The sequence below is a fragment of the Symsagittifera roscoffensis genome, chromosome 5 (genome assembly GCF_963678635.1).
Source record: "Symsagittifera roscoffensis chromosome 5, txSymRosc1.1, whole genome shotgun sequence".
Lineage (NCBI taxonomy): Eukaryota > Metazoa > Xenacoelomorpha > Acoela > Convolutidae > Symsagittifera > Symsagittifera roscoffensis.
The window spans coordinates 13,047,434-13,075,129 of record NC_087066.1 but is presented as its reverse complement, the minus strand read 5'-3'; the positions used below and the strand labels follow the sequence as shown (position 1 = coordinate 13,075,129).

The 27,696-nt window shown below is 34.4% G+C and overlaps 1 protein-coding gene across 1 annotated transcript; it reads right to left on the bottom strand.

The window, feature by feature from the left end:
• Positions 1–511: 511 nt before the first annotated feature.
• Positions 512–26,530, bottom strand: LOC134845763 (uncharacterized). The gene is made up of 6 exons (XM_063862827.1): positions 26,325–26,530; positions 3,517–4,056; positions 3,021–3,198; positions 2,476–2,659; positions 1,935–2,088; positions 512–1,587 (listed from the first exon to the last, which is right to left on the bottom strand). Exons 2-6 carry the CDS (start codon positions 3,676–3,678, stop codon positions 607–609), a joined length of 1,659 nt encoding a protein of 552 aa, XP_063718897.1. The 5' UTR covers positions 3,679–4,056; positions 26,325–26,530; the 3' UTR covers positions 512–606.
• Positions 26,531–27,696: the final 1,166 nt, after the last annotated feature.

Genomic DNA, 27,696 nt, shown 5'->3' with positions numbered 1-27,696 from the left:
AAACTATATTTTATGATTGGATAAATTAAATGTTTTACCAATGTAAAGTATTTAATATTAACCAATCACGATCCATCTAACTAACAACCCACTTATTTGTAAGTGCTGAAGTTACTTGTAATTTCAGCACCAGAGAGATTTGAATTTAACTTAGAAATTAGTTGGACTCTCCCGAGCACTTCAGCAGCCGCAGTAAACCAGTATACCCTAGATCTATTGAGCCTAGCAGAGACTAGTTAAACAACCTGAGACTAGATAGTATAAGAGTAAGATTAGGATCGGTATTAGACTAAGAAGTTGCACGAATCTATCCGGCCGAAAATAAGATAGCGTGACGAGCAGACGGTGTACCCTATCCGAAATTACTCTATGAGTTACACTTCGGTCCTAACTCATTAAGTTGATTTTAGAAGTGCGCTCGAAATATTGGAATAAATTTGTTGGTTTTTTAGACCGAGAAATAATGGCTTAACACCGGAGTGCTAGACCGTCAAGAAAATTAGTACTCGAATATTGAATTGGATACAAAAAGTAAAAATGCGAACAATTTAAATACAGAATGAAACTGATTGAAAACAATTTCAGTCAGTCGTATTTCCTTCGTCTCTAGATCTCGTTGTGTTCGTTCGCACGACTACCCGCGCTCTTCGGACTCTTCGGGCTTCCCGAACTGGGGTTATCGCTCGTACTAGCAAGACTACGTTTCACGAAGCTGTCGTTGTCGTTTACACTTCTTAGCCGTCGCGTTTCGGCTATTTGGGGAATCTGCCACCAGAGCAAGAAACACAAGATAAGTGCAGCTATTACTTGGCACACACCGCAGACCAAAAAAGGATATTTAGGGTCCACCTCGTACAGTGCAGTGCCACCGGAATAACCAATTGTGCGTAGCGTGAATATGAAAACAGTCGAAATCGAGATGAACCGACGAGCGATTCGGGGACTTGGCACGAGTAGATTAAACCCTGGCATTTGCGACGAAGTTCGCATCGCGTTGAACAACTCGCACACGAATATCACACATGACCATCCTATGGGGTAATTGATATAAGGCAACAACGCTATTACACCAATTAGCGCATTTCCAAAAATCACACAAGTAAAGTTGTCAATTCTGATCAGGGAAACTAAACAAAATACTGGAATGACTAGGATCTGGGGCAGAACAATTGTCAACGCTGCTTCTTTAGGAGTGAATCCCCAAGTATCTTTCAAGTATTTCGTTCCACAGAGAATTATAACCGCCAAACTCATTCCGGCAACTTCCGAGAAAAACAGGTAGAGCCAGGCAGCCAAACTCGCCTTTGAAATATCCTTCCATAAGAGGTGAAGTTTACCGGACGAGTCCATCTGTCGTGTTTGGGAAATACTGGTTAATATTGACGCCACAGATGTGACACTCAAGTGTCGGCTTCGTTTGTCCGAGTGGCGTCGGATCTCCTCGGGAGGCCATTCTCGCTCTTCCTCTTCGTCGTCGGCGTCGTTTTGACTCGCATGTCGGCTAAATGGCTCGTCGTCTAAGGCCGAGTAGGATGTGTTTAGTCTGGTGTCTGATGCGTAGATGAGAAGATCTCCCTCGTTCTCAAGCTGAAGTTAAATTCAATATCTTGACGAGCATTTTTTTTTTCAATTTCTTACTCCTTTCTACTTTTCTTTGTCGTGGTTGAAATTGTTCGTACAAGCTCTCCCAGACACTTTTTTATATAAATCTTTTTATTTAAAAAAATGGAAAAAAAATGGCCAAAAAACCTTTTTAGCCATTTGGTGGGGTTTTTACCTATCAAAATGCCGTTTTTTTTGTTGCGCGCTCTGATCCTTCATCAAATTTATTACAAATTGAGTGCACTAAAATTAGATCTCGTCAATGGGCTAACCCTACAAGTGGTGAGGGTGTTGAGTCTTAGAGGGAGAGGGCGGTTTTTGAATCAGCTTACATCGCTCTGTGCCGCGTGTTCCTCGATCCTCCTGGCAGCTCTTCTAGCCGCCCGTTTGCTCCTCTCCTTCATCTTGGTGTGGGTGAACATGCCCACTGTTGTCAGAGTCACAAATGCATACGCACCACAGATCCACACGACCAGCCCATCCCACCTGCAACAAAACCAAAGGCTAAGGGGGTCAGTGTTTAAGTTCTGAAAAAAGTACACCCGAAAGTTTTTTTCAGCATTTTTACCCTTCAATGAAACATTTTTGCGAGATATTTTCAACGATTGATGTTTAAAACATTTAAAATACTTCATTATTTGACTTCTGAGGAAGGATTAAGAATGTGGAAACTCTGTAACCTTCAGTCTAGATGAGTTGTACAATTTGTAAAAACAGTTTTAGATGGTTTTGTTATTCTTTTCGTAGCACTTTTTTTCCAGTTTTCCTCTTTGATTTTTTTCCAATTTAGTAAAGTTTATTTTAAAAAAATTTATGTTTTAAACTGCAATACATCGTGAGCCCAATTAAAAGCCCAATGTAAAATGAACTAACCCGTAGTGTTGGTAGAAGACAGTGGTGGCGAGTAGTTCCACTGCATGCACTGCACTCTTGCCCACAGTGAAGCAGTTGGAGAGGAACTTGGTGTCGTCCTCCCGCTTGGTGATGGTGAGAGCACGCGCCACTGTACTCCCACAGCTGAACGTCAACAACACCATACACACCCCGATCCACGTACCTACAAGCGATAAACGACAACAGAGAGCTCTTCTTATTCATCTTGATTCTTGTAATAAATTTGAATCTTAAGCCCATTATGCATCATTTTTGAGTTAACCCAACCCAGAACTGGCGGATTTTTGATTTGAATTCATCAGGTTAGTTTTTAGTCGGCAAAACCACTGAAATTTCATTTGAGCAGGTTAATTTTGAAAACGTGAAGTTGTTCTAACCAATCTACTTTGCTCTAACCAATCAACACTTCAGGAAGAGAGCAATTTTACAACCTACGAAATCTTCAGCTGTAAAGTCTTAAGCGAATAATGGAAACTTGCATGGCTATTCTCGTACTCAAATAGGGATATGAAATTCTATTTCACCTTGTGATTGGGGAGATAGGAATCGGTAGACTTCTGAGAGTGCAGTCATGAGGACTGCCTTCACCCCCAGAACCATCATGATCTCGTAGTTGGAGGAGGGGAAGACAAAGATGAGGAAGGAGGAGAGGATCTTGGCCGCAGACATGAACCCACTTATTAAGGACAGGTTGGGGAAGTTCTGAAACACATCACAAACATCTTTTTCATCGTGCTTTATGTATGGTATCCTAAAAAACATTCGATCTCTAATAAATTAATTCACGCGCGGAAACGAACAGGAGCTTCACTCATTCAAGCAAAAGCTGATTTTTATGATTCAGAACCAAGATCTTGGGAATCGGATTGTGAGAAGTCAGTCACCAAAAATGGGTATCTCAAAATAGTACAAAGGGGGAGACCCTTTGGGTAGGCAGGGGGCCGAATTCCTGAGGGAAAGGGGTGTCCGCCCCCCCCCCCCCCCTTAAATCCGCTGGTGTGAGAAGTAACAGGCACTTACAAGGAACTCTGACTTCATGTAGGGTAGGGTAATGACAGCGACATTGGCAGTGGAGGTGCTGATCATAGTGTAGAGCACTATCAGAGCCCCAATCACTATAGTCTCCACATTGCCACTCCTCAACACACCATCCCCACTACCACCGCCACCGCCAACAGTCATTCTTTGTTCTGATTGGCTGACTGCTCTTTTATGTCTCAAATCAGATTAATAATCTTGTTTTTGATTGGTTAAATCAAGTGAACACCTTTAAGAGAATCTTGCTGATTTGATTGGTTGATACTGATTTGCAACTGCTGATTGGCTGAAGTGCAAAAAGTTAAGTGATTTTCGTTTCGGTTTCTCAACTGCTGATTGGCTGAAGTGCAAAAAGTTAAGTGATTTTCGTTTCGGTTTCTCAACTGCTGATTGGCTGAAGTGCAAAAAGTTAAGTGATTTTCGTTTCGTTTTCTCTATGTTGATTGGTTGACGCTGATTTCCTGCATCACGCGCCTTTTCTGATTGGTTGATGAATACTGACTGGATAAGGATACAACACACCTGATGAACAATTTAGTTACTTCAAGCCCAAGATGTTTCGAAGTAATTTTAATAGTACGCGTACTCAGTTGGAACAACTTGGGAGTTATTTTCTAAACTTCAACTGTATCTTAAATATTTAATTGATCTAATTGCAGATAGTATTTGGCACTACCAAGAGAATAAAGAGTAATAGAAATTAACTATTAGGATTTAATTATATTAAGTTGAGGTTAAGTTACTCTAAACGGTTACTCTGAATGGTTTATTTTAAACGAAAATTGACTGGAGCCCATTTTTTTAATGGTGAAATGAGTACGTCAAATTTTCGAGAAAAAAAAGAAAGAAGAATATGAAATCCCATCAAGGACTTCTATTTAATTAAATGACCTAAAACCAGAACGAGACAGAGAGTTCAAGGTCAAATGCTAAAAACTTTACCATTATAGAGAGTTGTAAAAAGTTCGGACAGACAGAATTAATTAAAAAGAGCAATCGTACCATTTTGACAGATTTTTGCATGCAATTTCTTTTTTCATACAACCTTGAGACACAAAATCGGACTGAAAAATTAGATTTTGCATGCAAAAAATTTCCAAAATAGGTCAATTGCTCTTTTTAATTAATTTTGTCTGTCCGAACTTTTTGCTACTAATTATACATTGCACACAAAACACGTGAGTGACAAAAAAAATCTTTCAAAAGGAGGTGAAGCTAACGTTCTCGTCAGACGACCTTGAATATTAAAATTAGTGTGAATTTCTTGAAAAAAAGTGGAATTAAGTTTGGTTGGAGCGTCAGTCAATTGGCTTTATATGAAAGGTCTCGAAATTTTTTTACCGCCATGAAAAAATATTACCATTTGGAACCTGATCTAAACTACATTTTATGATTGGATAATTTAGATATTTTACCAATGTAAAGTATTTAATATTAACCAATCATGATCCATCTAACTAACAACCCACTTATTTGTAAGTGCTGAAGTTACTTGTAATTTCAGCACCAGAGAGATTTGAATTTAACTTAGAAGTTAGTTGGACTCTCCCGAGCACTTCAGCAGCCGCAATAAACCAGTATACCCTAGATCTATTGAGCCTAGCAGAGACTAGTTAAACAACCTGAGACTAGATAGTATAAGAGTAAGATTAGGATCGGTATTAGACTAAGAAGTTGCACGAATCTATCCGGCCGAAAATAAGATAGCGTGACGAGCAGACGGTGTACCCTATCCGAAATTACTCTATGAGTTAACCGACTCGGTCCTAACTCATCTGGTGCGACCATAAGTCTCGAACAAGACCTTAATAGCTTAGCATTAACCAAAATAGATTAGAAATTAGACAAAAACATTTACAAAATGTTATACGACAATAATTTAATCGAAATGTCTCTACGACTCAATAGATCAGAGCCAATATTCCGAACCATAACAGAACTACCCGGAATTGGAAGAAGACCTCGAACCAGAGACGACATACGACAAAGTAGAAACTTGCCATATAGCTATATGATAGTTAGGCAAAAACCAGAACAAACTTTTATATTTAGAATACTACTGGCAATGAATTTAGATTTTCATTTGCAAACATAAAATCTTGAAGTTAATCTTCAAAATCATTTCAGGCGCTAAACAAAATTATTAATATACAATAACGATTGATAAAAAGATCTAAGATCGTTTTCCTAAAACTCTGCAGTAATATACAAAACATGTTTGAAAAATATTTATTGAAAAATAAAAATAAAAATTAGTAGCATGACAATAAATGGTTAGTAATCATAAATCATCCTGTTGTTCCAGCTCCATCATCTAAAACATAACAGCAATCATAAACCCACTAATATCATCAAAACACTAAATCTTTCCTTTACACACATTTAAAAATTTATTAAAACTTAAATTCACTTAATTTTAAAACCAGATCATCAAGGCTTATCCTTGGATCTTAAATCATTTTCTACTTAATTAAATTTCAAATTTGATCATCAAGGCTTATCCTTGGATCAAACAGAACAACTTTGTTCTCCCCCACCCACTTAATTAGTGTCTAACGACCTCAAACGTCGATTCACTACCCAACCCTTTCTAAAGACCTAAGACTAATAGAAATTTTTAAAACAAAACTAATCATTCAAATTAGGATAAACAGTGAAGAACTTCGGTTATTCATCCTTCACTTGACCCCCCCTCTTACCAGACCCAGGATAAATCTTAGACTTAGTAAGTTTAAAATAGTATCTAACGAACTACTCGCGTTCTAATTATACCTGAACCTTGTGGATCGATTTACTATTCTCCAACCCTTGAACACAATCACTACCCCTAAGTAAGATTAAGTAAGTTAACACCTTAACTTATACTAGCCACGAGAAAGTAAAAAATCATTCTTCGGAATCGATATACTTTTCTCTCCAACCCTGAACAAATAGACCCAGGTTAAGCTAACCAAAAAATCGTAAGAACTAACAGTTTAGGAAAATAGAAATCATTTAACAACCTTTTGCATCCGTCATCCTAAACCTTATGTCATTTAAAAACCTAGGAAATAAACAAACAATCGTTTTACACAATTGTGAAATAGATAACAAAAAATACGACCTTGTAATCACACCTCATACACAAACAGTTGGATACATTCGAACAAAACGACAAACAATAAAAAGAAAAATAATAACGAAACAAAGACAAATAACACGAAAAAGATTTTCAAAAAACCGAAACGCATTTTCAGAATCAGAAACCAACAGTTTAGACGAACTTTACAAACTAAAAGAATCAATAGATAAAAATTGCCCACTTCACGATCAATTATATTTCTCTGACTCAGAAACAACTTCAAATTCATCACAAAGAGGAAAAAGAAGAATAAAAAAGCAGTACAAACACAAACCAGTACATTTATACAATTGGAATCAACCAATTCGACACATTAATAATTACATATTAACAGTAATCGAACGAAAAAATGAGCTCAACGCACACTCCAGGTGAAGAAACTCCAGATGATGATGAAATCTTTCCTTTTATAGTAGACGCAGATACTGATAGAGGACAACACATATTTTGTCAAAATTTACTCGTAAATTTATTTGAACCCGGAATTAGTCCATGTAAAACAGAGTTCCCAGATGTAAAAATCAAAAGACAAATCATAGACCACTACTTAAAAGATATATGCAACATAACACAACAGTATGGAATCTACTCCATAGAATTCACCTCACCAAACCATAATAATAGAAAATATACAATTCAAACAGACGATCTTGATTTAGAATTTTCAAAAGTTTTTTCAGAATATATAAAAAGCATCCAATATCATAACTCACAAAGAGCAAACTCCATATTCACCAATGAAGTTTTCGCAATAATATATAGTTATATTTCGATATTAGAAAACGAAATCCCAATAACAAATGTCTCACCGACAGAAACATCTAAACATTTGAAAGTACGACATGAAATCACACTACTCTCTAGTTATTTAAACATCATTAAAGAAAATTTCACGAAAGACGACGTTTCACAACATACAAAACACGATCTACAAAAAATTTTGGCATGGTTCATAATAGATTATTTCACACACAATATTGATTTAATTGCACAAGCAAGAAAAAATTTTAGACCCCAAAACTCGAACGATGATACCGCTATCACAGAACAATCAGATTATGTTTGGGACCCCGAATGGTCTCATCCAGCATTTATAAGCTTCCCACAATCAATCTCAAGTCAAGCAATAAGTACGATATCTTACATAAGAGATTATGTAAAAGTAATACCATTAACCATTGATGCAACACCATTAAACTATAATACATTTTTGCCTGATACACAAAATAATAGTTTAAACTCTACAGTTATACACAATGAAAACCTCAATGGAACTAGGAATCTTACTCAACAAGATATCCAGACACCATCACACTTCATAAATGAAGAAATTGTACACACAACAACTACACAACAAAGTATTTCACCAATACGCCCAAATTTAACAACACCAAGAAATACAAATCCTTCACAAACACAGGTAACCTTACAATCAACCGTTAAACCTTCGGTTGCCCCTAAATATTCACATATGGATTACCAAACATACAGACCCATGACAATACCATCAAAAACACGCAAAACATTCACTAGAAACAACTTTACAGACCATAATTATAATTATACACATCCATCAAAAACATATAATCAACCACAAAGGAATTTTAACCAATATACAAGATCTCGAAATTGGGATAACCCAATGACCCAACCTAATTCAATAAATTTCCAAACAAATCCTCCACAGGATCACAGTGAAAATTACCCATTTTTTCAACAAAATAAAAATAAAAAACAGACATCTTATCAAATGGATTATTTATCCTCAGATGATGATTTCTTACAACCAGATATATTTGCACCAAATACTCAAGAATATCGTAGACAAGGAATACAGAAAACACGTATAAATCATAGAAATTTTTCTCCACAACCAATAGATGCACAACATCAACAACCAATTCAACAACAAAATCTAATTAATACACAATCTTTTCAACCAATTCAACAACAAAATCCAATGACTGCACACTCGTATCAAGCATCACAAATGCAAAATGAAATACCACTCCTATATTATCTCCAACAACATGAAATAACAAGAAACCAACTTTCAAATTTTTCTCAAATGCCAAATGCAGCAGAATCATTACAAATGACAATGAATCCATACCTTATGGGTGGATCATCAATAACATCAAACAAACCTTTAATGGTTTTCACAGGAACAGACCCTGAATACTCTGTAGAAGATTATTTAAATGCAGTAACAGCAAACCTGATTTTAAATATTGGACCTGAACCAATTAATACGCCACTACATCAAAACTGGATACATCGACGCACAGCGTTAATACAAACAACCTTAGATGGCGCAGCCCAAAAATGGTTTTCAGTACTACCTCTAGAAATAAAATCAAACTGGAAAAGGTTTACACAGGAATTTTCAAAAATGTTTGACTCCGAAAGAAACAAACAACAACAAAGAGTTTTATGTAATGAAATACGCAGATTACCAAACGAAACCATCAAGCAAATAGCAGTACGAATCGAAACACTAGTTCGAAAAGCATACTCACTAAATACACATGACTATAAAAACACAAAGATGACAGAAATCTTAATGATGACCTTAACACCACAATTAAGGAAAATAGCAATAAAAAAGAGAGCATCCCATCCTTCTTCAATTCGAGAACCCGATTTAGATTTTCGAAAACTAGTAGACAAATTAGAACAAGCAGAAATCACGATGAAACTAGAAGAAACGGAAAATCTGAAATTACAATACGTTAACAAAATTGAAACGACTCCCACTAATATTAATAATATACAGGAATCAGAGACAGACCTCGTTGAAAAAATCACTGGAATACTCAATATTTATGAAAAGAACCCAAACTTTAAAGGCAAACCATCTTTCAAAAAATGGTGTAATTATTGCCGACGATACGGACATAGTATTTCCGAATGTAGACAAAAACAGCAAGACAATCAAAATAAACCTCAAAAATATAAAGAACCAAATAAATCATTCTATCAATACATGAAAAAAGATCAAAATCTACCAAACAAAACAGTCCACAGCAACAACAGTTCAGGAAAACCACTCCCGAACAACACAAATTATACAAGAAATCAATCACCATATAACTCAAGTTATAGAGGAAGATCGCCAGAACGAAGAAATACACAAAATTCATCACAAAATCACTACAATAGACCAAATGGTAGAAGTAACTACTCCAGATCAAATTCAAATACACAACGATTTGTTTCTAGATCTAATTCCCAATCAAGAAATAACTACTATCCAAACAACCAATCACGAAATTCATCATACAATAGGAATAGAAACTACTCCTATAATCGAAATAGAAGTTATTCAAACAACCGAAACCAGAATTACCCGAACAATCAATCAAGGAATAACTCATATAATAGATCGAACTATAACAGACCAAACAATAATTACCAAAACAGATCGCGAAATAATTCACAAAATCGACACTCAAGTTATAATAATCGTTATAGAAATTATTCCCAATCACCACACCGGATTAATAATAACTATAATAATTCTAATAATCGCCACAGAAGTAGTACACCTAAACATCAAAGACAAATCAATCAAGTACAATCTAACCCAGAAACAACATCAGACCCTCCAGGTATTGATGACACAGTAACTGACACGTTACAACTCAATCAAATAAACTGTACATCATCAGATTCAGAAAGTGATACTGAAAACACTCTTTCTATCAATATGATAAAAGTCGAAAATGACTATGAATCTGTCATATATGAACAACCCTTTTCATCACACATATATGAAAATCAATCAGAATTTCTTCAAAATTATTACACTACACCCATAAATTCCACACCAACGACGCAAGAAACAAATGAGATTAACACTACAAATCAAACAAATAAAAATATCAAAACAAAATGCTTGAATACAAACCACATTTATCAAAATATACAAAAAGAACAACCCAAAGAAAAAATTTGGACAATACCATTTCTCTTAGAAAGCCCAAGAAATAAAGAATTTCAACCACCAGACCTTGAAATAGATTTTTTAATTGATTCAGGAGCAGAATCAAACATAATAAACATCCCCACATGGAATGAAATAAAAACCTTACACCCAAAACTAACACCTCTTGAAACCTCCAGCAAACTAGCAACAGCACAAGGATCAACATTGATAAACTACGGAAAAATCCAATTATTTCTCCTCCCCACCAGAACAATGGAACAAAGCAAAATTTTAAATAAGCCATTTAAACAAATATTCCATATAACTGACATTAAATATAATATCATTGGAATACCATTTATTTCGAAGTATATACCAACAATTAACATACTAAATAGTAAAATATTAATCAAAGATAAATATACAAAAACAAAAGAAACATCCTTAACATTTTTTCAAAGATTAAATAAACAACCACCATTCTTTTCAAAATTCTACCCGATATTTAACCAACAAAGAAAACACTTGAAACCACTATCAGGAAATATCTATAATTTTTCAATCAAACAAGTTCACCAATATGATAAAGAACAAAACAAACAAAAATTTTATATGTCAGAATTTGAATTCAAACCTATTCACAAATTTTTCAAAATCACAATATCATCCATAAAATATTTGAAAAATTCGAATTCAGATATCATTTCCTTACATGTCTATAACAACACACCTTACCAAGTAACATTACCTTTAGGACTTTTAGGATATTGTGAAACCAACGCTACAATATCACCAATACACGAAAAAGCCTATCGCGTAAATAATATACTCCAATTACTAGATATTTGCCAATCTACAATTCTTAATGAAGAATTATCTATAAATAATATAATAAGTAACGAAAACAGAAATACGGATTATTTCACAAAAACTCCATATTTCAAACCTACATTCAACATAAGTAACTACACAGAGGACCAACAAAAATTTTTAACAATGTTTAATTTCCAACATTCACAAATAACACAAGACGAATTCGAAAAATTAGCCAAACAGCTAATTAAATATTCATCAGTCTATGCAACATCAAAATTCGATGTTGGAAAAATCAGTTCATCACTACATCTCCCGTTAAAACCAGACGCAGTTTTCAAAAAACAGAGAGCAAGTAAAGTACCAATTCACTTACATGATAAAGTGAACAGATTACTCGATATTTTAGAACAATACAACATTATATCACCAGTTAATAAAGAAGAACAACCAAAAGGCAACACATTTATCAACCCCGTTATCATTCTAGCTAAAGGAGAATCATTAAAAATCGTTCTCGACGCTAGATACCTAAATTCACTTATAGATGAATCAAAATGTAATTGGCCCATTGAACCAATACAAGTTATTTTAACAAAAATAAACGGCAAATACTTTACAACCGCCGATATGAATAGTGCATACAATCAAATGCCACTAGATGAACAATCACGACGTTTAACACAATTTGTTATCGGAAACCAACAATATGAATTCAACCGCTTATTCTATGGAATATCCATAGGACCAGCAGCATTTTCAGCTTTTATGAGCAAAATTTTTAGACCACTAATACTCAAGAAAAACGCAATCACCTATTTAGACGATGTTTTTATGCAATCACAAACAAAAGACGAGATGTTCAATGTTTTAGAAAAATATCACCAAATACTTCAGAACGAAAATCTGAAGGCCGCCCCCGATAAATCACACTTCTTTTTGACAAGAGTTAAATTCTTAGGACATAATATAGAAAGAAAAACAATCACTCCATTGAAATCACGCATTGACGCTATTCAAAAACTTCAACCACCAACAAATAAAAAGAAAATCCAAGAATTCCTTGGAATGTTAAACTTTTTAAGCAAATATGTTTATAAAATGCAATTATATCTACGACCATTTTATAACATCCTTAGACAACAAAATAATTTTGAATGGAACACAGAACATCAAACACGATTTGAAGAAGTAAAGAAACTTTTAACAGAACAAATTTCAAACACAATTCCAGATTCAAATCAACCATTTTATGCAATGTGCGATGCTTCGAACTTTGGCATCGGTGCAGCACTATTACAATCACATAATGGTACAAATAAAATGAACCTCATATCAGCAAATTCTCGATTATTCACTCAAGCAGAGCTACGACTCTCAACTCTAATGAGAGAATGTACAGCCATAATATATACACTGACAGAATATGAATTTCTGATACTTGGATCAAAACATCCAACAGTTCTATTCACAGACCATAAACCAATCATCTTTCTCTTTACACAAAAATCTAACCCAAACCACCGAGTTTACAGATTTCAACTAATTCTAATGAAATTTCCAAACTTACATATAGTTTGGACTGCAGGAAAAAATCTTGCATTACCAGACACCTTAAGTCGAAATACACCACCTGAATTACTTACACGAAAAACAACAGTTGAAATACCCAAAAACATAAAATTCTACCTTGCAGAAAACGAAACATCACCCCGATTGGAATGCAAATATGCAGTAAAAACTGATATTGAACAATCACAAATAAATAATTTACAACATTTCCCACTTTATTTAGATTGTCAAAATAATCATTATGAAGTTGATTTACTTGGAACATCAACTTTCAAACCAATCCCATATTCTCAATGGATAAAAAATAACACCCAACAAAAACGAACAAAACAACACCCGCCTAAAAAAGACCATTTTCCACTAATTGAAAAAGAAGATTTAACTGATAAAATAAATTTATCAGGACCACAAACAAATGATTCAAAATACACAATAAATCAAGTTTTTGACCTTCACGACCCACTTGATACAATACCCTTATCTAAATTCGAAATTGAAAACATTTTTCTCCCACCAACAGAAACAATTACAATTTCAACACTGAAACAATATCAAAATCTTGACCCGATAATTAGACAACTAAAATCATGGCACAAATATAAAACTAAACCTATCAAAGCAGATTCAACCATTCTAGGAAACAAAACACTCCTCCGATACTTTCGCAAATTTAACAACACAACAATTAACGAAAATACAGACCTTTTAGAATATAACCTGAATGAATCTACAGTTCCATGTCTCCCTATAAGTATGATTCTTATAGCTTTTAATATTTCACATACACAAAATATTAAAGGACACTCTGGATCAGAAAAAACATATTCAAATTTTATACAAAATTTTTACTTTCCAAATGCACCAATTTGGATAAAAGTACTATGCAATGATTGTATAGTATGTCAACTAAATAAACCTTACCCAAATCAAAAACAAATAGCACAAAAACAAGATTTTAAAGGACAAAGTTTGTACTTTAATCATCGTATCTCATTTGATACCAAAGGACCAATTTCACCCTCATCAAAAGGAAACTCCTACATTATGGTAATTGTTGACGCATTTACACATTATGTAGCACTCAACCCAGTACCACATTGTAACGCTTATTACGCTTACACAACACTCTATGAACACTGGATAGCAAAATTCGGACTACCAGAAATTTTAGTTACAGACAACGGTACAGAATTCATAAATAATGAAATTATCACACTATGTCATTTATATAACATTAAACACAAACCACGTACATCTCATGCACCTTGGACAAACGGCTTAGTCGAAGGTATGAACCGTTCATTACAAGAATATCTAAGATGTATCATCAACGGAAATGATACAAAATATACCGAATGGTCAGCAGATGTAAAATTATTTCCCTTAGCGTATAATTCACAAATTACGACAACTTTAGGAATGTCACCATACGAAATGGTTTTTAACCAAAAGCCACGCAAACCAATAATGTTTACAGCAAATTCTCATAAAAACGCACAAGGTTATTGTCAACCAAATAAAGACTCAATTTGTTATAACCTACCTTTACATACACACGATGAAGATCATTTTCATCACCCACAAATTCTTAAACTAGCCTCCGGTACACACACCGAATGGATTCTAAATAGAGATAAAAAACACAACGAAATTTATCAAAAAATAACAAAAAAGTTATTACAAAGACAAAACATTAATGAACAAATCAATTCACGTTTTACACCAGCCTCCGAATTAAAAATTGGAACATTTGTTTTAATACCTAATTTTAATACTCAAAAAGGAATTTCTAAAAAATTACAACCCCTTCGAAAAGGACCATACCAAATAGTTGCAAAACCCACTGATGTCACATATAAAATTACCGACTCAAACAAAAAAGAAATCGTTCAACATCGAAACAACCTATTACCTTATTACCCAAAAGAATACGCACTCCGCGAATTAACTCAATTATATTCTTTCACAGGATTAAAAATCATTCAAAATGAACCACATCTGAAAAACACAGAACAAAATGATAACCCCACCGAAAATCAAAACACAAAACCAATCGCCACCAAAAACATTGCAGAAAACCATAAAGAATCCCCAAAACAAAGAAAAAATAGAAAAATGACCGAACAAATAATACCCCAAGAACAAATCGACAAATCAGAAAATAGAAAAACAACAAGACTCCGAAATCAACCACGTAAAAACTATAAAATATTCATCCCCCAATCTAAAATTTTAAAGAAAGTAGAATTTCAAAAGTAATTTTAACATTTGCTTCACAATCTTGAAACCTCCGAAACATTTTTCATTTACATTTTTCAAAATAACATGCTGACAAGTACGTAATAATTCTAGTTCAAAATAGACCAATAGGATTCATCCAATCCGTCACTTTCTCTAACTCAAACTAAGACCAATTAGACGAATCATATAGAACTCCAGGCACATCTATAACTATAACTTTACGACCTCCAGGTCAAAAATAAGCAAACCACTCCAACTTGACAACTAAAATAAATATCACCATAATACCGTACCCCTCCCTTATCTAATAACCCAAAGATCAACAATATTTCCCCAACTCAGACCACGAATACCCCCAAAGCAAATTTGTTAACTTAGCCTAAAGTAACAAAATGAACATTTTAATTAGCCTAAAGTATAAAAATCTCACCATACCCCGGATCATTTGACAAACAAAAATAAAGAAAAAGACGACCTCCCAGTCACCATGAAAATTGCCCCCAACAATTTTTTACAAAACTCAACCCACTTGTCAAAAAACTAATAAATAATCCGACCACACTAGAAAATCGCCTCAAACAGCAAAAAATATTCGACCAAGAGATCATTTCTTAAATGCTCTTCTCTCAATCAGTTACTCAAATACTCATAAATTTTAAACATTTTTTTACAATACTTGAAACCTTTATAATATTTCTTTTTGATATACTTGAATCTTTTCTAATAATCCTAATCATTTTTTGTAACATTTTTTTAATTTTCTACACTATTCTCGAACTATTCCTCCAACTTTCCAAAACCCTTGATTATATCCACAGGTACGATTTATACAACTTGTCTAAATGATACGAACAATTTTCAGTAGAACCGATATTTTTTTATTGTTTGTAATTTTCATAGCATTCTTATCATCCCTCATTTTGACCATCTGTAAATGTATAAAGAAAGCAATCCTCACATTTGCCCTAGCAACAGTCCTTCTAATTCTTTTTTTGGAAGAATATTATAATAAACACAAAATTTCTCACTAAAGTAATAATTCAAAAAACCATCAAAAATTGCTACCCAACAGTCACAGAATCAGTCTTCACCGACATCATCCCAAGATAACCAAACACCACCTTCAACTACTCAAAATCCTCAAACATCTACACGAATTTCTTTTCAAGACAATCCATACACTTTTGAAGAACGACATGCTCGTTTATCAGAACCACTAGAACCAGTTCAACGACAAGCACCTTTAAGCGAACCAACATATAACCTATACCCAACACTACCACAAGAACTAAGTAGAATAAAAAATTCTAGTCAAAACCAAAATACAGTCGAAATAAATAGACAAATTATACATCCTCGACGAAACAGAAATTTTCAAACTCCCCGAGTTCATTTTGATATACCTCAATCCCCATCACAAAACACTCCAGAAAACCCCATTGGTATATTACCAGAAACCCCTACGCTTCTTTCACAACGTAGCACCTCAAGCCTACCATCAGATTACTTAGGTTCAACACCAACATCTGAGCAAATACGTGAAAATCCTTTCAACCCCACAAACCAAACATCACGATTCCCATATTGGACTACACATTCATTTACACAAGGTGAACCAAATTTAGTCAATGACCCCATAGATATTTCTACGGATACAACAACATCCTCATCACTACCAGAAACATTATCACTACCATCAACACCATCAATAAGCCAGTTTTCACCACCACCCTTTAACTTAAATTTTCCAAATAATCTCGACGCCAGATATCGAGAACAATCATCAATAAATATTCCTTTAAGACTAGATTGGAATACATTTACAGCACCTCCACCACTATTTGGACAACATCAAGAAAGTAACCGCCTTCATAACTGGGCACTTAATAGATTACAATATCGCCAAGATATTCACAACGATATCAGTGATCACAATATTCAAATACTCCAACAAAACAGTTTACAATTAAAGTTTGAAATCACAGTTAAGTTAAATAATATTACCCAACATCCCTACCCATTAAATCCACCTAACATAACAGCTCAATCACTACCACCACCGTTTATAACTACTGAAGTAATATACAAATACGACAGATATACCAAAAACACAATTGGCTACATTACATTTTATAATCCATACTCAGGATTATCATACACATGTATATTCTAAAATTATTAATTTTTCTCCAACTCCTTTTTCTAGTAATCTCAAATCAAAACATAAACCCTTCCCCTCGTACAGGACCACAAGATTTACTAGTAACACATTACGATTGTGAAGAAAATGAACAAAAAACACTACATAAATATGCAATAAATCAAGTATCACAATGTGAAACAGAACCACAAGCTATAGAAACCACAGATGTAATAGCAACACTCTATTCAAAAGCCCGAGCAACAACAGTTACAGGTTATAAATTCACAGCAACATTTTCCGAAAAGAAAGTACATTGTTCACAAGTCTCGAATGGAAACAAAAACCGACTTGACCATGAATCATTCTATCAAAGTAATATAGAACGTCTTTTACATCTCAATCCCGACGATTGTAAAAATGAATTACTTAGACTAAACATCACACAAAATAAAAACTCCGCTAGAAAGTTAGTTAATTTTCAAGTTTTTCCAGACTCTGTACATCAATCACAACTTGAAAGACACCAAGGACATATAAAACTAGACGAAAAATACCCGTATAACGGCGCACACGGACGATTAACCTATGACCTACACGATAAACATTGGATACCACACATTGGTATAAATGACCCATCAAACTGCAAAGCAGACACAAAAAATAAAGGATACCAAGAAATAATGTTTTTTGATTGGAAAATACAACTCGAAAAAATACAACTAACACGAGATTTATCAGATAATACAATGATCTATCAAGGAATCCGATTACCTTGTAAAAATGATCAAGGTTATTGCGACCCTACAACGAGAACACAAGCAACATTGTTTGGTTCCCCGAAGACACATGTACAACATTTCAAGTAGCAAAAATACACGCTCGTATGATAAAATTTCACGAAAAATACTTTATACAATCAATTCCATATGAACAAGTACATCCATCACGAAAACAAAGTACTAATTTTAGAAACATACACAATATAGAAAATAAATTGACACGTTTTCAAATATATCAAGAAACAGAACTTGCATGTAAATACAGGAATCCACTTCACAGAACACAATACTCTGAAATATTAGTTGAATACGAAAAAGGATTCGACATGACCACTGGAAAAATAAAACTTGACCCATATGCCACAGGTCATCCTCTAAACGAAGGAACATCCTATATACCAGTTAATTTTGAAAAAAGCAACGGACAACCTGGTGGACATCTAAAACCCCATGACACCAGAAGCACACGCTTACAAGAATTATCACTAATGAATACTACATATTTCGGTAATATCCACTATGATATTCATTTAGATATGAAACTAGATTATACAATTAGCCGAATTTTTCAAGAAATGTCACTCTCCGAATTAGAAACACTACACCAACTATGCGAATTAGAACGAACACAAATATTACAATCACTTGCACTAGCAGTATTAAAAATACCCTATGCAGGATACTTATTATCTGGAAATAGATCAAATTTTTTAGACTATGAAGGAAACATCTTATGGTTTTATACTTGTACTAAAAAAGTATCACCACTATACGTTTTTGAAGATAAACGATGTTATAAAAGAATCCCTATCTCTTATAAGAATAAAGTACATTTCGTGGATACACTTTCACGAAGAACCTATTTCTAGGATACCGCAGTCCCATGTGGATCAGAAAACAGCCACAATGTAGTACAACTAAACCCTGATGAAAATAAATATTATCTTCTCACTCCATATCCCACATTAATGCAATCACTCAAAAAATTTTCACCAGAAAGCATTCGCGCTATTGCTCGAAACCCAAATATAGACTTACAATCAATAGGAATCTATTCAAAATCAGATATTCAACATCACATTAGAACACAACAATTCCAAGAATTATTAACACAAATGGACACTATACAAAGACAATCAATAGACCAAAATTTACGCAAACTTGCGGAAACCGCAGGATTTGCCGATATCTACACGCAAGACTATAGCGGATATTTTAAAGACATTAAAGATTATATATATCTAAACGGTGAAAAATACCGTCCCCAAGATATATCACCAATTAACATTTTTAGCTTTGTTACACTCAAAAATGAGATCCTCGATTTTCTAGGATGGCCCTACTACATCTTAGAAAAATTGACTATTTTATACGCAATGTTTAACTTTATTGGATTTCTTTTCTCACTTTTAAAAGGAATCTACAACACATGTGCTATACACACACAAGTAAACAGACAAGCAAGCGTAGCACGCATACTCTTTGCAGGATTTTTTGGAATCTTTTCTACATCTATAAACAAAATTCTTTTAGACGCACAAATAAAAGAATATAACACAAAAATAGCAACACGACAAAATACATACGACGAAGAACATAACAATGTAGACAGAACGCCAACGGCACCACAATTACCACCCCTACCAAATAACCATCCACTATCCCTAGTCCCACGAAATTTTCGAAATTTAGCCATCACACATAATCCAAATTTTCGACTCACCACATCACAAAGTCCCATTCAACATATAATGACACACCAGTCACAAGATGATAATACTTATGAACAAATTATTGAACAACCCCATACCACCGCTTTTCAGTCTCAAAATAATCATTTTTTTAGCCCACGATGAGCCGCCAACTTGGATCACTACACCGATCAAATTCCCACCCAACCAATCTTACCTCTCCAATCCCAATAATACCACTTTTTGCTTTTCCGCCACCCGATTTTCCATCTAGTAATGTAACATCAGGCATGAATTCCGACACTAATTCACACATCTCAGTTTTATATTCCATCTCACAACTCAATAACCCGAATATTGAAACCCCCGATGAATTTGCCGACTCAGAACCATCCCCATCCAATAATTTTCATAACTCTTCTAATTTTTCTCAACCCCCTTTTCAACCCATATTATCCAATAACCCTGACCCAATCACTCCCACACCCTCTTATGCTTCCCAAGTTACCCCAACCTACTCCTCATACCATTCTGACCAATCATCTCATTCTCCAGACACCCCCCGAATCTCCCCAGAGCTAGATAATTTTATTACCCTTCAACAACAACCCTACCACCTTAATACCCCAACCATAAACCAAATCTCCTCCACAATAAATTCATCCAACCCCCCTACCCCTACACCCTCTTCAAATTATACTGAATCATTAGCACCATCATCCACATCAACTGAATCTTCACTCAACACTAATAGAGCTTACCGCACTTTTAAAAGAAAGTTCCCCAACCATCCTTTCCCAGCAAAACCAGGAACAGCCCGTGAATACATCAACCACCCCAAGCATACTAACACAAAAGAATTTTTAGCCATCACCTTACCCTCATTCCCACAATACACCTTAAACACCCCCCACGACACTAACGAAACACGCAACTTTGTAGATGAATACGTTTTAATGCCCACTCTCTCTTGGACCTCATATTATCATTTTACTAACCCTCTTTGCTTACCTTTATCTAACACACACATCGATATAGAGCGAAATACGGACATGCTATATCGACTCACTACACCACTAACCGCTAGACAATTTACTTACGTTGGATATAAAAAATCACTAAAAACACACACTGCACCTAGAGCTAACGAATATACACTCGAATACTATGATCACAACATCATCAGAGCTAACCAAGATCAATTCTTAGACGACGATCGCTTCGCTAATCCACAAATTACTGAGAAATTTTTCATCAAGACACCATATATATTTACACTAAACATCTTTGACCGAAAGTTTGATCACATTATTTCAGAAGCACTAACAGACACACAAGCATACGAAAGTTTTAAAGAACGCTTCCAAATATTTTCACTAACCTTTCATTTCCTTGCACCACACGAAAGAGATTTACACTGCTCACACGATATTATGTTGCGCACTAAACAAACCCACACATATAGTTATTATCGCTTCATCCAAAATCACTTTGACCTACACACACCCTCTAGACAACCACACCATCGTTTTCAATTCATTAATTCCAAATACACTTCACCATTTTTCCTAAATTTCACATATTGCATTAAAGATACTAACCTTCATGGTATTCTTCGTAATTATGACCCCATAACCCAAATGTACATCTTCTGTCCCATCACCAAGACCTTCAACGCCGAAGAATCCCGACCCTTCCTTATCCCGCACGAGTTTGTACAACCTATAGAAATCCCAATTTTAGAATTCATCCACAACACTAAATTCAATCACAAATTATATAATCTAATCCAAAACACACCTTATGAGTTTGCAGTTGGCACTGAAGAACTAACCACTATCAAGGCACTCCAATTGCTTTGGCCACTGCTTCAGACTAAAAATATCATCCGCATCTTAGCTAAACTACTAACAACTTCAGAACTAATTCACGACATCTTCCCCCACGGTTTTTTCCCCGACGACTAACAGGTAAGTATGAATTAAATGAATATAACTAACTAATTAAAATATTAAAAAACTCACCATACTTTATCCATGTTTTCTTTAGATTTTTAGCCTTCATCCGACGATCACCTACAAAAACCACAAAAGACAAATAAAAATCGCAAATTTCATCAAACAAGATTTCAACAATTCTATTAATCTCTTCCACTTATAAATTTATAAATTTAATACCAATGCAGTAAATTCATTTCTAAAATTTTCCCCACAAGCAGTAAATTTAATTATGATGAAAATTTGTAACTTAAAATTCCCCCATAACTAGCAGTAAATTTCCAAATTCTATGCAGTAAATTAATAAAATGCAATTGCAGTACTAACCTTTTGATATTTTCATTCATTCGCACAGAAATTCTATCCACACTCGCACAGCTCGCCCACGAAGAATTGTTTAAAATAATGAATTTCAGTTTCAAGTTTTCACACTCAACAACTCTAACATATAATAACATGTTTCAAACTTTCCTTTAACCCGGTTGGAAAGGAATCATATACTAAACAAAACTAACCAACGCAGCTTACTAAATACCACAAATCATAGAATAACAGCATGACTAAGAAAAGGAAACCAACGGTACCCAAACCGGATTAACCCAGTTTAAAACTGGATAATTTATTCTTTTGAAGACTATTATAAAGTCTAAGAAAGAAATAATAAAACACAAAAAAGTCGAAAGACAAACCCATACCACAAACAATTTGATTTTTGAAAAAAGGACACAACCAACAAAACATAAGAAAAACCACAACAAACCCAACATAAAACGATGTCACATAACAGGACCCCTCACAAAAAAACGCATGAAATCATACTCCCACTCCTGGCCTAACCCACCAGGAAGGACGTCCTGAGCATGCTCTATAGCCGGCCTAACCCACCGTGCTACATCCACGCTTTGTGACCACACCTCTATTTTTAATAAGAGCTACTCAAGTGTGAGTAACTCTTCAAAATAACCGAACTAAAACAAAAAGCTTTTGTGAAAACAACTAACTAAAATCATAACTAAAAAATATTAAACTAATAAATGTTTTATAAAATGTAAATTACATTATGCAATACATAGATCAGAATACAACACCAAGGACGAACATCCAAAGACAAAACGACCCCACTACACTCGAGAGAGAATGACCAACCACAATCGATATGCCACTCACAATCACAACTCAAAGGATTTAGAGTACGACTTGACTTCGCAGAAAAGGACTTCATTGAACTAGACCAATGACCACCTCGATGTTCAAGTATACGTACAGATCCGAGTAACCAGGCATCCCCTCCACGCACAATCTCCACGCCATTCCCAAACTAGATCAGACACAAAAGAAGTTCTCCACGCAGAACAGAAAAACCTGACATAGCCAACCATTCTGAAATCAGATTTGAGTTTGTTGCAAAGACTTAGTCGTTGTCACTAGAAGACACAACGTCTTATGTCTCTAACTCCAGCTTCCTGGAACTTCTTTAACAAAAAGGAAACAGAAGAAATAAGATGTTCGCCAAACACCAACTTCCATCATCCATCCTTCGAATTGCAGAAGAACTATTCTAAAAAACTCTGTAAAACCCGGATGGGTGGAACCTGATCTAAACTACATTTTATGATTGGATAATTTAGATATTTTACCAATGTAAAGTATTTAATATTAACCAATCATGATCCATCTAACTAACAACCCACTTATTTGTAAGTGCTGAAGTTACTTGTAATTTCAGCACCAGAGAGATTTGAATTTAACTTAGAAGTTAGTTGGACTCTCCCGAGTACTTCAGCAGCCGCAATAAACCAGTATACCCTAGATCTATTGAGCCTAGCAGAGACTAGTTAAACAACCTGAGACTAGATAGTATAAGAGTAAGATTAGGATCGGTATTAGACTAAGAAGTTGCACGAATCTATCCGGCCGAAAATAAGATAGCGTGACGAGCAGACGGTGTACCCTATCCGAAATTACTCTATGAGTTAACCGACTCGGTCCTAACTCACATTTTTTATCAATCTGATTTGTCGAAATTTTAGACCAGGGGTGGATTTAGAGTGAAAAGATATCGTGGACGCCCTCCCCCATCACTAAGACTATTAGCTCTTGTAATAAATCAAAGTATTACGAAACAGGTTAAACTTTAAACTGATCCTTTTTGTACTTGAGAAAAAAAACATTGCCATTTAAGCAAGCCCAAAAAGTCGGCTAATTTTACAAAAAGCAAATGAAGCACAAAAATATGGACTGCGTTTTACAATTAAAGCGTATGACATGATAGGGTTTGGTGTACAGCTTTGAAAGACGCTAAAAAAACCCACCGAAAAAAGTTTTCTGTTTTGTAAAAACTGATACAATTAAAACTAACTCCAACAAGAGAATCTCATCACTGCGTGATTACCACATACTGCTTTGAATAATATGCTGTAACAACAGCTGGAAAAAAATATGTGAAAAGTAACATTCTTTGCAAAGTTTTTTCTAAATTTTTGCCGTTTTTCATTAGGGTAGAGGAATGACGTGTAGCTTCTACAAAAGATTAACATTCGCGTAACTAAGTATAATGAAAAACACCTAAGTCAGATCGGTAGCATACCAATTATGAAATACTTTTTGGAGCTTATTTGGGACTGAAAGAATTTCTATCTAATGCCTCACTCAAGCCCCTCTTGTTTTTTGAGGCTCATGAAATTGTAAGAAAAAACCTAAGCTAGACCATAGCTACTTCTTACTCCTTGTGTTTATAAAAAATCAAAGGGGTGGAGCAATTATCAAAACGATCTACGAGCAGAATCGAACCAAGAGCAGAAAAACAGAAAACTAAAGTTTTATTGATTTTTCCGGGCTTATTCATAAAACATTTATTAGAATCGTCAATAATACCAAGAAAACGCAATCAATAATACCACGAAAATATTGTTTCTTTTGTGATAATGACAATTTTATACAGGTTTCTTTGAATTAACAGGACTCTTTGAATTATGGAGCGTTGGAACACTTATGTCTTTGAAGGAAACACAATTCCAAACTAATTTCTTCAAAAGGTTTCTCTCGTGTATTCAACTGAGTTAAATTAGCATTTTGTTGTTTCGACTATGGGGACATGACGGAACGTTTGTGCTCGGGATGATTTTTTAATCCAAATACTTTTTAAAGTTTTTTAATAACTTTGGCTTATGACCAAAATTTAGATTTTGGTGCCATATGAAAATAAAAAGTTTCTGCTAACAAGTCAAAGCCTCAAGGTTTTTTGTTCCAACTTATGAAAAGTTACGCAATATTGGTGCCCGGAGACTTTTTCTGACCGGCTCAAACTTTTTCGTTTTAAATAGCGGTTTCTGAAAGAATTTTTCAAGTGTTGTGTCTTAAGTACAGTGCTGATTTAAATTGATCGGCACATTGAACAACGTTTGGAAGTTGAAACGCTTTTTTTTCTCAATTGGGTTAAAATTAGTCCCAAAATCGAACAAAAAAAAGTTGCTTAGAAGTCCACCAGAAATATTACGTTGTAATTTTTCCCCCGAAATTCTCAACAAAAACATTACCCCAAAAATGGGCTAATTTGGGTTTTTAAATTAATAAAGAATGAACAGAACAAAAATTGAACAGAACAAAAGATGCTTAGAATTCCACCAAAATTATTCTCAATAAAAATTTTACCCCAAAATTAGGTCAATTTGGTTTGTTAATTAATAAAGATTTACACCGAAAATACAGAAAAAAAACAAATGAAAAAGTTATATCAAAAGAAGTCTCTTAGACAGCCCAACAACGTTCTTGGAGCCTAAAACTTCCCAAAATCTGTATAATTTTGATTGATAACCGAAAATTCATTTTTACTATAAAAAAAAATCAAAATCTTTGGCTGAAAACAAAACTTCTACGCAATTTTTGGAAACCTTACTAGCTTAGATTTTTGTTGGGGTCTGTAAAAGGCTTCTTTGATATAGTTTCCACATCAATTTTTTTTTTGGTATATTCAGTTTAAAGTACAAAATGATGATTTGGATCTTAAACGGTTGAAATAACCATAGAATTGACTTTTAATCTCATGAAATATTTTCTTTACTATAATCAGCTCAGTCGTAACCAGGGCGGATCTAGGATTTTCTCAAGGGGGGCGGATTTTCAAAAATTTTCGAAAATTTTGCCGACCTATTTTCTTTAGGTCAACCAAATTGATTTTCCGAGCTCTCCTAAAGCACTAAGAAGACGCCAAATTTTCGCCAAATGTTTTGGCCGAATTTTTTGCGCCGCAAGCAAATTTTTGAAAAAACAGGTCAAAAGCCGTTTTTGGGCACTTTTTGGAAAATTTTGACATAAAATTGCGTTTTTTTGGCGCGCGCTCCCCCATTGATACTTTTTAAGAAGTCCATTTTTGGCCGACCGACCCTAAAATTTTTCTAAAGGCGTGGCCAAATTTTAGGTTCGGTCGGCCAAAAATGGACTTCTTATAAAGTATCAAAGGGGGGACCCTTCGGGTCGGCAAGGGGTCGAATCCCTTTGTGACATACCTGTGATGTTTCGGATAAAGTTATCCCCAAAATCTTAATTCATTTTTCTCGCTGATTGGGTGGCTGACAAATTTATGATCGAAATAATGGTGCTCAAAATAAGGCAAGGAACTAATTTTGACCGCAAGAATTGAAATTTGGTTTTTGCTTCTACCGAATAATCAAGAAGTTAAGATAGTGATTTAGAAACGCTAACACTGGTAACTTGATATAAGTAATGTTTTCTTATTACTTTAACTATCTTAATTGACATTATAACCAGAGTTTTATAATCTGGTTATCTGATCATATCCGGTCTCCACGCAATGAAGATATCTGACAACAACTAACACTTCTTACACAAATTCAAATTGATGACATTCAGAATCAGTGAATAAAATTTATGTAAAAGATTTTAAGTTCTTCCAATGCTACGAGAAATTTATTTAATTCATTCAAAAAAATCAAAAACTTTTCCATTCGAACTCGAGACGATGCCTCAAGTTTAAAAGTGGACACAATGCATGTTGCGTCTATAAATGGGTGCCAGTATTCAATTTTGAGCAAATCTCAAAGTCAACACATACCCGGTCATATCACACTGACAAAAATGAATTGACTGATTTGAGTTTCAAAAAAGTATTCAGACAATTAAAATGGATTTGGATCACTTTCAAATCGATTTAAATTGATATCAGTTCGAAACGGGTAGAAACAACTTGAATTCTAAATCAGTTTATAGTCATATTTTTGGCTTTATTTTTTGAGAGATTTCGAATTGATTTAAATCAACTCTGATTCACATTTTTTTACTGGTTTAATACAAATTATAAACAAAAATTTAATGCATGTTTTTCAGTTGATTTTTTGTGTTGACATTTTTATCTGAAAATAATATATAAAAACATATAATTTTGTGTGAATAACTTTCCAAATTGAGTTTATCACAATTTTTGCTGATCCGTTTTACAAAATTCGTTGCCTAAATGCAGATCTCAAGAAAAGCATTTGAAAATTTTATGTTAAATTATCAATTTTCAATGCGGGGGGGGGGGGGGGGGGGGGGAAGGGTTCACTTAGATAGCAAAACTTTAAAGAGGTGCCCTGTAACTACTGAATTGCCTTAAGCCATTCGTCTCATTGACTGACGGCGGCGATTTTTCTTGAGTACAAACTATGGTTAAAACTCTGGAGCAAAAACAAAGATTTACAACCCAAAAAAATCCAATTAAATCGACTTTGAAGAGAACCAGATGGACTTAAGTGGCTATTAAAATCCATCCAAATTGATATAAATTTATTTTTTAGACGCCTAAAACGATCCAACATAGTTTATCAATTTGGATCGATTTGAAACTGAGTTCGGTTGAAAAAAAACTTATTCATATTCGAT